General features: G+C 38.2%; 1 protein-coding gene across 1 annotated transcript in view; it reads right to left on the reverse strand.

Moving 5' to 3' along the window:
- Nucleotides 1–12,364, reverse strand: part of GFM1 (G elongation factor mitochondrial 1) — a 40,654-nt gene extending 28,290 nt beyond the window's left edge. Inside the window, 8 exon segments of the mRNA XM_006190224.3 lie at nucleotides 367–521; nucleotides 3,967–4,117; nucleotides 7,013–7,129; nucleotides 9,089–9,293; nucleotides 9,742–9,874; nucleotides 10,741–10,893; nucleotides 12,164–12,223; nucleotides 12,225–12,364. Of these exon segments, the coding sequence (XP_006190286.2) occupies nucleotides 367–521; nucleotides 3,967–4,117; nucleotides 7,013–7,129; nucleotides 9,089–9,293; nucleotides 9,742–9,874; nucleotides 10,741–10,893; nucleotides 12,164–12,223; nucleotides 12,225–12,266 (1,016 nt within the window). The 5' untranslated portion in view covers nucleotides 12,267–12,364.
- Between the last annotated feature and the right edge of the window lie 724 nt (nucleotides 12,365–13,088).

Raw genomic sequence — 13,088 nt, forward strand, 5'->3', positions numbered from 1 at the left:
TTGATAGGTGCAGAGTAGAATGAAAAACACAGAAATGGTCTGCTAGAAAAAGAAAACGAGAGAGCTTAAAAATTTTTGTTTTAAAGCTCTTTTTTTAATATGACTGGTCCCAAATGAGAAAATTTTCTAATAATACAAATCTTGATAGATAATGGAACAAATCATATTTCTAATTTACAAATAGAACATGATATGGGAAGGTGTAATAAGTATTTTTCTCTATGCCAAAATTGTTAACCAAATAGAAATGGAGGTTGGTTTTTGTAAATTAAGAAAAAAACAAAAACCCACAAGTACAGCAAAACTACAAGAACAATTCTTAAATTCTTCTACAGTGCATAAACTAAGAATATTTCCAAGACTTACTCCTGATTGAGAATAGCGTAATTCTGGACTTCTGATGGATCTGGGAGGTATTCTAAAACAGCATCTAAAAGTGGCTGAACTCCTTTGTTCTTCAAGGCACTTCCCAAAAAGACAGGAGTAAATGATCTATTTAGAGTAGCTCTTCGAATTGCAAGCTACACAAGGAAAAATATTTAATGATTAGTTTATCTTAGAATTGTATTTGGTGTTTCAGATCAATTAAAAACTAACAAATGAATGAAATGAATTGATACTCTTTGGAGTACTGGCTCCAGTGGAGACTAGAATCAGGTCCTCTATAAATTAAGGTCAAAATTTAAAAAAAAAAAAAAGCTATTTAACTGTGCAATTGCTTTTAACATTCCTGGAATGTCACTAACTTTAAATCTGCCCCCCCCCCCAAATATATATATAGACACACACACACACACACACACACACACACACACACACACACAGAAAATAGACACACACACAGAACCATATAAACAGTATGCTAACAATTGTGTAAAACAGAGGGAAAAGCAATATATATACCAAAACAAACAAACAAACAAACAAAAAAACCATACATCAGAAACTATTAATTGGCAATCTGTTTTAGGGACGGGGCAGAGAACTAGGCAGATGGGAGCCAGGTGGGAGACTTTTTACTGTGTTTTTAATTTAGTTTTTAAATGTTTAAACCATATAAAGTATCATCTTTTAAAAAACATTTAATTAATTGATTTGTTTTCTTTCTTTTTTTTTTTTAAGACTGTACATACAGGAAACCAAACAGTACGAAACTATCCATTATTTAAGCGCCATGACAGTAACAGGCTCTAAAATAATGACCTCTGGGTCTTGTCCTCAACCCATCGTGCGTGTCCCACTCTCGCTCCTCAGGGGCTACTGGCAAAAGCAGGCCTCCGAGCCAGCAGTGCAGTTTTAGCTCTAGCAGCTGGCAGAGGCCAACAGCTGTGCTGTGGCCACAACACCCCCACCACAGAAATACAGAGCAGCATGCAATTACTTCTCAGTCCTCAGGAAAAAGCAGAAAACGAGTTATCCCCAAAAAGCTTAAATCAAAACATTCATAACCACAATTGCTAAACATCACAATGAAAAGCAGGGTAACAGCTGAGCACAATAAAAGGAATATAAAAAAGGAAAAATAAGCATGGCAAGAAAGCAATTATTATTTGAAACTATCTTAAAAACTTGCTTTTGTTGTTGCTAAGAATCAGTAATGGCCAGGTCATTGACCACTGAGGCTACCCTAGACCACAAGGTCCATCTTTGACTTTACAACCCTCTCTTATGTGTAAAAGTAGGGACATAGGAATCTTACCACAGTGTATTTCCCTGAAATTTCTCCTTATTTTTATCAGAATCATATTTATACTTGAAAATTGTTGCCTTTCTACTGTCCCTAATACTATATATCCAACAACAATACAGAAACTAAACTACACCTATGTATCCTGTGCAAAAAACAGTAAACATAGCAGGACTGAAACCACCTCCTTAGAAAGGCTTGCCTGCAAGGCTGGTCCCTGGCTGGAATCTGGAGCCTTGGATTTCAGAGGGTTCCCAGCATTCCCAGAACTGGTAAGACTAGCTCATTGTGCCTATGCTGTTTGTACAAAAAATATGTTATGTGCTTAACACCTGCTTTCCTTCTGGGAGTCTGGAATTTGGTACATGCAGAGGGTGTCTATGTAACCAGCCCCCAATAAAACCTTGGGTACTGAGTTTCTAATGAGCTTCCCTGGTAGACAACATTTCACAGGTGTAGTCATAACTTGTTGCTGGAGGAAACAGGCATGCCCTATGAGGAAACAGACGCCACTGGGAGATGCCGCCTGGAAGCTTACACTTGGCTTCTTCTGAACTTCACCTCACATGCCTCTTTCCTTTGCTGATTTTGCTTTGTATCCTTTCACTAGAATGAATCATAGCCACGAGTACAATTATGTCCTAAGTCCTTACTCATAGTGAATCACAGGTCTTGGGGACCCCTGACACATTCCCTTTAATAGATCAAAGCCTAACTCCCTATTGTGGTTTCCAGGATATAATCTTGACTTTAAGGTCAGACCTATACCTTCCTACATGGTGTTCCTTACTCATCAGAGAGCTGAGAAGATAAGGCCTTTATGAATGGTAAAGGACTCTCATATATTAGTAAGCATCTCAGCTTCAATAGGGTTCTTTCCTTGTGCATCTGATTTATAAACTCCTTGAGTACAATGTCTTACAAACAATAATTACTTATCTGATCTCTGCTAAGTGCATCAAGTGGTTTGGCAAAATAAGTATCAGTCTTATTTTATTATAAAATATACATAACAAAATTGACCATTTTTAAGTGTACAGTTCAGTGGCATTAAGTACGTTCACATTGCTGTTACCACTATCCATGTCCAGAACTTTTCATCAACCTAAACTGAAACTCTGTGCTGATTAAACTCCCTATTCTGCCTTCCCCCAGCCCCTGGTAACCCCTATTTCACTTTTCTGCCTCTAGGAATTTGACTGTTCTGGGTATCTCATATAAGTGGAATCCTACAATATTTGTCCTTTTACGTGTGGCTTATTTCACTTAACATAATGTCCTCAAGGCTCATCTATGTTGTAGCACGTATCAATCTGATTCCTTTTTAGGGCTGAATAATACTCCATTGTATGAATATACCAAATTTGTTTATCCATTCTTCCACTGATAGACACTGGGTTGTTTCCATCTTTTGGCCACTGTGAATCGTGCTACCATCAACACTGGTATACAAATATCTGTTTGAGTCTCTGCTTTCATTTCTTTTGAGTCTCTGCTTTCATTTCTTTTGGGTATACAGAAGTGGAATTGCTGGATCATATAGTAGTTCTATATTTAACATTTTTGAGAAACCACCATACTGTTTTCCACAGCAGATGGAAACCACATCATTTTACACTCCCACCAGCAATGCACAAGAGTTCCAAGTTCTCCACATCCACATCAACACCTGTTGTTTGTTTTTCGAATAACTGCCATCCTAATGAATAAAGTGCTATCTCATTGTAGTTTTGTTTTCCCTAATGGTTAGCAATGTTGAGCACCTTTTCATGTGTTCACTGGCCATTTGCTATCTCTATGGAGAAATATCTATTCAAAAAGTGAGTATCAGTCTTAGGCAAGGCTCTTTATTTTTAAAGAGTTGAACAATCAACTGAAGGAATCCACATGGCCTTCCAAACAGCACAATAGTGCAAGGACCAACATTTAGTCTGCAAATATTTAACTGCTTTGCCTCTAAAGCTGTCTTATTGCTGTAACATTGCTAGTTTGTCTTCTTTCTTCTTAACAAGGATATGCCCAAGAGGTAGGCAGTTTAAGTATCTTTTTGTCTAGAAAAAACTTTGACTTTTCCCATTGCAAGATATTATTACATAACTCACTACTTTAAAAAAATGCCATGTCAAGTATTTTTTGAAGAAACCAATTATAGTCAATAAAATTACTCAGATTTCATTAATAAAACTCTGCATAAAAGCATCATGTCCCCTCCCTGTAAAACAAAAGAAAACAAAAAACCTTTTTCATATTAATATAAGACATATTTTGAGAGCACCTGCCTTTAAATCAGAAGTTGAGGGAATTTTTTCTTCCAGAAACATCTCACCAAGTTGCTCATCTGAATTTGCAACACATTCAATCAGCTCCTGCCTGTGGTCAGCTGCTGCCGCCCTGAATTCTGCTGGAATCTCCTCATAGCGAACAACCTGACTAAGAGTAGAAACGTTTTATTTTAGTACTTTAAGAATATTCAATTAAACATATAAACCACCAATGAAAAAAATAAGAGTTCTGATATATTTGTATTAAAATGGCAAATAAAACTAATGTACATTTTCAAAATTCAGATGGAACAATGGGCAAAATACTATAAACAGGCAAAGCAAATTGCTCAAGGTTATACTATTAGTAAATGGATAGGCCAAGATTCAAAGCCTGTCTGACTCCAAAGCCCATGAGTACAGTTGACCCTTGAACAACAAAAGTTTGAATTGTGTGGGTCCACTTATATGTGGATTTTTTCAATAATATGCAAAATATGTGTGTAGAACATTGTGTGCAAGACTGGCATTGAAGTGGATAGCCTAGCCTTACATAGGCATAAGGTGAGTGATATTTAATATAAAATTAATAATGTGTTCATTTTCTTACTGTTTTATAACTTTGCTTTCAAAGAATTACATTACTGTACAGAATGCCCTTCTCTTTCTCATAACTGGAGAAACTGTATCATCATAGGTAAGAAAAAATTTAAAATGTAACAATGTTTCTAATACTGTATTATGAATATGATTGTAATATCATATGCAATAAAAATTTTATGATTCATTAATTAGCTTATAGTCTAGGCTACTGTGAATCAATCATATCAATTACCACAGGCTACCATAAAGCAATCATAATGCTACTTCTTATCAATGCATGAATCATTATACCTGTAATTAAATATCAATTTCTTCTCATATTGCCTTTTCATTTGTGATACCTAGTGTTAGCAATACACATAACATCTACAGTGCTTTCTATCATAAGAAACTCACTGTATTGATAAATATATACAGTACTGCAAACGTATTTTCTATTTGTTACGATCTTAACAACATTTTCTTTTCTCTAGCTTACTTTACTAAGAATACAGTATACAATACATATAACGTACAAAATATGTTGTCAGTTGACTGCTTCTTATTAGTAAGGCTTCCGGTCAGCTGCAGGCTATTAGTAAAGTTCTGGGGGAATCAAAAGTTATACTCAGTTTTCAACTGATAGCCTCTAATCCCTACATTGTTCAACGGTCAACTGTGCTTGAAAATTCTATTAACTAAATTAATCACAACATCACAGTCTCTAACAAGCAGATTAGAGACCTAACTATTCCTTTCCATTAACAACAAACCCAATCATATAATTTTTAACACAGAAAACACCATTTTATAGTTCAAAAAAAAGGTTATTAAATATGATACTCTTCAACCTTGACCTCAGTTCTCCATTCCTCTAAGGGCCAGATGGGTAAGAGTCACAAATACAATATAGACAACCAAGAAATGGACATAATTGATATTTAGAAACATCAGTCTGAAAGTTTTCAAAGTATTTCTTTAAAAATGGAATCTAAAGTCAAAAAATAACAAGATTTTCAGAAAACACATTCCTAAAAAAATAAAAGGAAAAGAAGGCAACTGCAAATAGACAATAATTCTTATTACCCTAAAGAATGCTCTTCAAAGCCTTCAGAGCTTAACTTCTTCCTTTCTGACAAAGCTTCCTGGTTCCTAGCCTTTCATGTCAGAATCTTCTGTGGAATCAAGATATACATACCCAGTGGCTTAGTGCTGGGAAAGGGGGCAAGTACAGTAAAACGTTCCATCTGTGATTCTGATATACAACAAAGTTTAAAAGCCTCTACTTTAGAAGACAAAAACACATGCCCTGATAATTCTAGGGAAGTGGATTTACTCATACACTTACGAATATCTTTTGAGTCCTTATTTTTTATCACACAGTTCTAGGGCTGGGGACATAGCAACAAATAAACCTGATAAAAACCCCTGTCCCTTACATTCTAAGGAATGATAGATAAGCTGTGTTGTCACTTGCTTAGCTGTCACACAAAAAGTGACAGAAAGCCTTGTCCACTGAACCTGCTCGATCTTTCCCCAGCCTACAAGACGGCTGATAAGGATACTTCCCACAGGTAACCGATCACAATGTCCTTTGCCCACGTGCCAGACAGCAGTCCTAGTTCCACAGCAGGGGAGGGAAACCCCTCAAGAAGGACCTTTGGACAAACTGCCAGGCTACTGGGGCCACTCTCAGAAGAAAGGTTCATTATGAGCTCCTCACTCTCTAGACTAGTGCCACTCAAACTGTGGTCTGCAGACCTGAAACATAGCATGACTTGGGAGCATTCCAGAAACGCAAATTCCAGGCCACACCCTAGAGCTACTGAATTAGAATCTCTGAAGGTGGATCCAAGAATAAGTGTTTTAACAACCTCTCCAGGTGACTGTTCTGAATGCCATGGTTTGATAACCACTGGGCAATTACAAAGCTTTGAATGCAAATGTCTCTCAAAAGTTGACTGACCGACCAAATACCATGACAAAAGTTACCAACTTGCTTCTTGTATTGGCCAAACCACATCTGTACAATTTTAAACTTCTTTTATATGTTAATCTTTTTATCTTTGTAACCCCTTAAGTAGGTAGAGGAAATATTTATGATCCCTATTTTCTTCCCAGGTTTTAAGACAATGCCCATAGTAAATGCTCCAGAAAGTCTACAAAATGAATGAAAGAATGTATAAAGAACAAATAGATAAAGAGATATTACATCACTAGCCCAAAGCCTCCTTACACCACACGATGTATGTTATAATGTGATATAAATGTATTACTCAAAGAATAACATACTCTCTCGGAAGGAATACTAAGCAAAATGGGAAAGTAACCAGGACTAAAAGCATTAAAACAAAATCATTTCAACGGATATTCTTCCAGACATATTTCAAAAAGTTTATTCTGTTTTAAAGAACTCATTCTTTTCCTTCTCTTTGATACTTTTTAAAATATAAAATTTTAATAGTGTATTTTTAACACTTACCCAAAGTCTCCATCAAAGTAGATAGCTCGTTCCTCGATAAGATCTATAATACCTTTAAAATCACCCTCCAAACCAATGGGTAACTGCACAAATGCTGCATTATGACTTAGTTTAGACCTGAAAAATAAAAATACGTATGTTTACCCCTTTTTTCTCCCCAAATCCCTTTGAAATGACAAAATAAATATAAAAAGAAATCAACGGCAGACCTGTGGAATTTATCAGTAGGTGAGAGCAGGAGATATAAAGCAGTTAGAAACAGACTGACAGCTAAACTCATTGTGCTCAGGAAGCCACAACCTGATGTAGGCAACAAAAAGAATTCTACAATAACTATTTTCCCATCAGATCCCCAGAATATCCTGGATCAGAAACAGAAAGGGGAAGAACAGGTCATTGAGTGGTTGGCCAGGAAATTAAAGGATGGTGTGGTAACTATGCCCACATCTCATTCTTGGCTCAGCTGACTCTGCTGAAGCTGAGGACAGCTATGTGAAAAGGAAGTTCTTAGAGGGAAAACTCTCAGAGTGGGTATTAAAGCCAGACACTTATCGTCAACCTGCACCCCTGCTCTGGCAGAACCACTGAAGAGAAACTACACTCACCAACAGGGGTTCTCATCCAAGAAAAAATATGGTCTAGCTACCACAGTTTAGTCTAGATTCCAAGTGCCCATCTATAACTAGGGATAGGTAACTAAGAATCACCAAATTTTGAAGGAAATCAATAGCTTGAAAGACAGTGAGCTCAAGAAATAGTACTAACCTCCAAGGAGAGAGTTACTAGAAAAAAATAAAATGTAAAAATCTGAGAAGTACTCACCTCTTTTAATAAAGATGTCACAATAAAAGGGAAAGTTTATGGAAATTAACTATATAATTGCTGGGATTAGAAAAGAATAAAAAACAGGCTAAATAACAGAAGGGATGTAGATGAATATCAGATTAGTGAGTTAGAAGACTGAGCTCAAGAATTCTCTCATAATCCAGCGCAAAATGAGAAGGAACGAGAAAGTGTAAGAAAGTACTGTAGAAAAGTTAAGACATGAGGCTAGATTCAGAGGTTTCAAAGTGTGTTTAATCAGAGTTACAAAATGAGAAAACAAATAAAAGGCAGTGGAGCAAAGAAAGTAGTCAAATAAATGCGGAAAGATAATTTTCCTGCAATTCAGAAAAAGACTCGGTGGAAAGAACCCGTCTATTGCCAAACACAAGTAAAACAGAATAAGGCTAAAAGTGAAAATGTTTCCTTCTACCAAGAAAGTACTACAAACACCAATAAAGGAAAAGTTCACTCTCAAATTCTCAAATACGTTAGTTCCATCAGAGAGCACACAGCAATACTGTCACTTGAAGTTCCTCAACACTGTATCATTTGTCATCAGACAAATCACTTAGTGTCTCCACTACCACAAGCATTGCTGCCTACAACCATCAGCTCTGCCATGTAAAACTGCAGTGGGAACTCCACAGCTCCATTTACACATCTACCAGAAAGGTGAAAAGTGCAAACTGTGACACTTTTCAAAGGCTGTGTGAAATACGTAGTATTGTGCAAAATGTAAAATGATATCAATACCACTTACTGGGTTACGTCCGGTTCAGAAAGGAAGTGTTGCTGATGTCTTAGCAAATATGTTACCAAGTGAAAGCAAGAGAATACAGCCCACTACTTTAAGGCATTAATTAAAATTCCTCAAATAAAGGTTAAAATTGAAGAAGATCCTCGAGGTTTATCTAAATAAATGCAAAGTACTTTTAGAACCTACCCTAGACTACAACTTCTCTAATTATAGCAAAACACTATAAATTGCCAGATTGTTTGCTGAATTCACCTTCAACTTTCCTAAAATTTAAGTCATATTTCCCCCATTTTACAGAGAAAAGCAGTTGATGAAATCACATTACAAACTGAACTATGGACCTCAGTGTCTTATTTACAAAGTTAGTCATAAAAATGAATTTTAAAAAGGAAAAGAAAATTTAAGGATAAAGCTTAATGACACTGAATTAACTGTCCTTCTGGATGTAAGTTGTTATCCAGATCATGACCTGCCTCTGTTCTAAGGTTCAGTACCTCATTTGCTGCAGGGCCCTGGCTGGGTTGGAGCCCATTCGGTCAAGTTTGTTAATGAAAGTTAGAAAAGGAACATTGTAGCGCTTCATCTGACGATTAACAGTCATGGTCTGGCACTGCACCCCTCCAACGGCACACAGAACAAGGACCGCGCCATCCAGTACTCTCAGGGCTCTTTCTACTTCTATTGTAAAGTCCACGTGCCCTAAAAGAGACAGTGAAGTGTGTGAGGGTCTTAAAAAGCTGTCTGATTTTTCACAACATGAACAAGTAAAAGTTTTTGTATCTCTGATCATACATAAGTCTTCTATTTAGAATGTGAATTCCTTAAACCACCAATACCGTTCACTTACCACAAGGTCCAGGCGCCCAACCAAATCAGTTCAAAAAGATACTAGGCCATGGGCATCTCTGGAATCAGCTGCAACATGTAAAAGGCAAGAACTTTCCTACCCACAATTTATTTGCACTATTTTCCAAAGAACCCACTTAAGGATGAAGTACTTGAGGTCCCAAGTCAGATTTCTCTAAAAGGGAATTCACAGTCACACTTTTGAGTATTATTTGATACTCAAAAATGAGCTGGGTCATAGTGAAGAAATGAATGTGCTGTTGCCAAAACAAGCTGCAATAAAACCCAAAACGCAACTCACCAGGAGTATCTATAATGTTGATATTGACATCTTTCCACATGGTATAGGTGGCGGCTGACTGAATAGTGATTCCTCTTTGTCTCTCTAGCTCCATGGAATCCATGACAGCACCAACCCCATCTTTACCTTTCACCTAAACACAAGCACAGCCATTCAGATTTCTCTGTCCCTGCATTCCAAGAAGAAATCTTTACTGAGATCGAACCAGAACACAGAGTTAACTGACACAATTTTCAGAGAAACCTCATTGTCAAACCATTTCATTTCATGAAACAGAAAATTGATTACAGGTTCTGCCCTCTATTAATTGCCTAATCCTTTTTTCACTGCCGTTTTCAGCAGCTGCTACCACTCAGCAATTACCTGGTCTGAGAGCCACCCTTGCTCTCTGCACTGTTCCTGCCCACCAGCCTTGTTAGTCTGTGAGCAGGTGTTCAGAGAACAGATTTTTCCCTGTTGTGCTCCTTGTGGATTTTGAGGCCTGGGTGGGAAAGATTCATCTTTTAAAGTCTGTGACTGAACAAGATGCTCTTCATCTGAAGTAACATTTTTAAGTGGAGAGTAAAGTTACTCAATATGTAATTTCTTCAGGAGTTTTAAGATTTTCTAAAAAAAATTTTTTCCCAAAATATTTTTTTAACTATTAAGCTTATACTACATATCATCATTTTAAACCCTTTTTCCACTTAACATTATAAACATCTCTTCATAACATTTAAGGTCATCTAAATATTATTTTAATGGCTGCTTAAGAATACATTATATTGACTTAATATTCTTAAAAAACAACCTACTCAGGATACCCATAGTGATGGTCTCTAGACAGATTTCTCAGAGCAACATTTCAAGCCAACTTGAGCTAGCCACTTTGTGGTATGACTGTGGTTAAAGATCCACTGTTATCATTCTTTTAATCTTCCAGGTTTTGTGAAATTTATTAAATCCTTACAAAACAAAACTGCAGTTACACCAATCTGGAATCAGCCGTCAACCACATACCTCATGCATCTTTGCAATTCTGCCAGTATAGTAAAGCACTCGTTCTGTTAATGTTGTTTTCCCAGAATCAATGTGAGCTGAGATTCCAATATTTCGTATCTTTTCATTAGGAATCACCCCTGATGAACACCATCGGCAGATCTTCCAATTAACCTGAAAAAATAAGAGCGCTCAATTCAATGCACTTTTAATGGGATAATAGTGAGCAATTAGAAAGGGTTTAGTGGACATTTTTCCTTCAAGAAATCTCAATGCTCATAAAACATCATATGAAACAGCCTGGAAAGGCAAGAGGGAATGTTTCAGCCTAAGAAGGGACTGCAAAGGACAGAAAGGACATATTCTTAAAAATAAATAAATCTGAAAAGAGATATTCAAATTAATTAAATAAACAAAAGGGGACAGATACTTTTAACACACGTCACAGGTTTTAAAATATACACTGGGGCTGATAAAATCAGAAAGACAGCTCCCAACAATTACTTTGACAAAAAATTCAGTTTTTACTTTAGATTTTACTTTGATTTTTTTTTTCCCTTCCCCCTTACTAGCTAGTAAGGATGTCTGAGGACTTCTATGCTCGATGCAGTGGTGCCAATAACTTCAAGGCAGCCCATAAAAGGTTTCCAATTCCTTCTTCGCCAAAACAATTAATGACATTAAAAAAAACCCGGATTTTACTCTGGAGGTGAGAGGGAATCCTGCATTTTATAGAATCAAGGCACAACATTAACTTCTCTCTATAAGGCTGCACATCCAAAATGCACTGCAGCCATTTCGGGGGAAAGGGAGGCAGAACTTGGAAAAGATAGGTAAAATACTCAATGGAATCTGGATGATAGGCGCCTAGCTAATTAAATCCTAGGGCTACCAGCGCGTAAAGCAAAGGAGGTTTGCATGACGGGGAAGGCTCGACTGCGACCTAAACCTACTCCACTCTCCGCCCCACCTCTACCCTCCCCGCAAAAGGCAAACAAACCACCAAAGAATAGTACTACTATTTAGGCACTAAACCAAATAACCCAGGGTCGGTTCGAAAGAAGGAGCAGTCAGCTCAACGGCACTCGCAGTGAAAAGAGCACTGGATGAGTCAGAAGCCCCGGGTTCGAGCCCTGGACACACTAATTCTTCTGCTGTCTTGACCTTCACTCCAGTCACTTCTCTTTAAGGTATACCAAAAATAAGAGGCTTAACCATAAACCGGAGGCCCACCCAACCTCCCAAGGCACCGAGAAGCTGCTCCTTAATGACCTACAGCTGTGCAAATAGAGCGGCTTTTCAGCACCGAGGTCGACAGCTCGCTTTCGGAGCAGTCAGTAAAGAGGTGCCAGGGAGGGAAGGCCACTTCCTCCCTGGCCCCGTAGGCACCGCAAGGTCCTGGGGACAGTCCCTGGTTCGGTCTCACTTCGCCGGTCTCCACTACCTGTTTCCCCTGCCAGCCCAGGGAGGCGGGCACCCGCAGGAGAGGCCCGCGCCCCACGGCCGTGGCGGCAGGCGGCGGCGGCGGCGGCTCCCAGCAGCCTCATGACGAGCGCAGAACTGGTACGAAGGTCCCGCGGCTCCGGCTTTGCCCAGCAACCAGCACCACTGCTGGAAGCTTTCAAAGTCACGCCGGCAATCACGCAGAGAGAACACTTCCGGGGCAAAGGATGCCAAAGCGGAGAGGAAAAAAAAGACGGAGAAGCTTCCGGATCTCAGAGCAGAGCAGCGCCCTCCGTTGCCCCGACGCCCTCTGCCGACGTGGAAGAGAAAGTGCAGTCGCTTTGTGGCGCTAATTCTGGCTTTAAGACGCAGCTCTTAAAGGTGGTTGTTTTGCCGACATAATGGAGAAAAGTTTATACTTTAAGTTTAAAAAAATGCAAAAATTTTTATCTATGCTACTACAAATATGAAAAAAATTGATCTATAGGACATGACCTGAAAAGAACGTGGAATAATAGTGAATTATCAACTGCAAGTGCTTTTACTTATTTCAAAATGTCCCATCACTGTTCGATGTTAAACGTTATGTGTACACTCCATTTAAAAGACGGCATCCTTGACGATTCCACTTGGACTTCTTAAAGGCAGCTCAAACTTTTTATGTACAAAAAGGAGCTAATGATCTTCCACCCAAAAACTTCTTAAGTCTTCATCAGATAAATGTAAATAAACTCCGTTCTTCTAGTTGCCCAGAACAAAAATGTCACTTTGACACCACTCTTTGACTCTTCCGGTCTAGTCTGTCAGTATATGTTATGGGCACTACACTCAAAAATAGATCCAGAACCTACTTCTCCCCACCAACCAAAGAACCACCACCTCTCTACGTTATTACTGGAATAGCCTAGCTGACCTTATTGCTTCCG

The sequence above is a fragment of the Camelus ferus genome, chromosome 1 (genome assembly GCF_009834535.1).
Source record: "Camelus ferus isolate YT-003-E chromosome 1, BCGSAC_Cfer_1.0, whole genome shotgun sequence".
NCBI lineage: Eukaryota > Metazoa > Chordata > Mammalia > Artiodactyla > Camelidae > Camelus > Camelus ferus.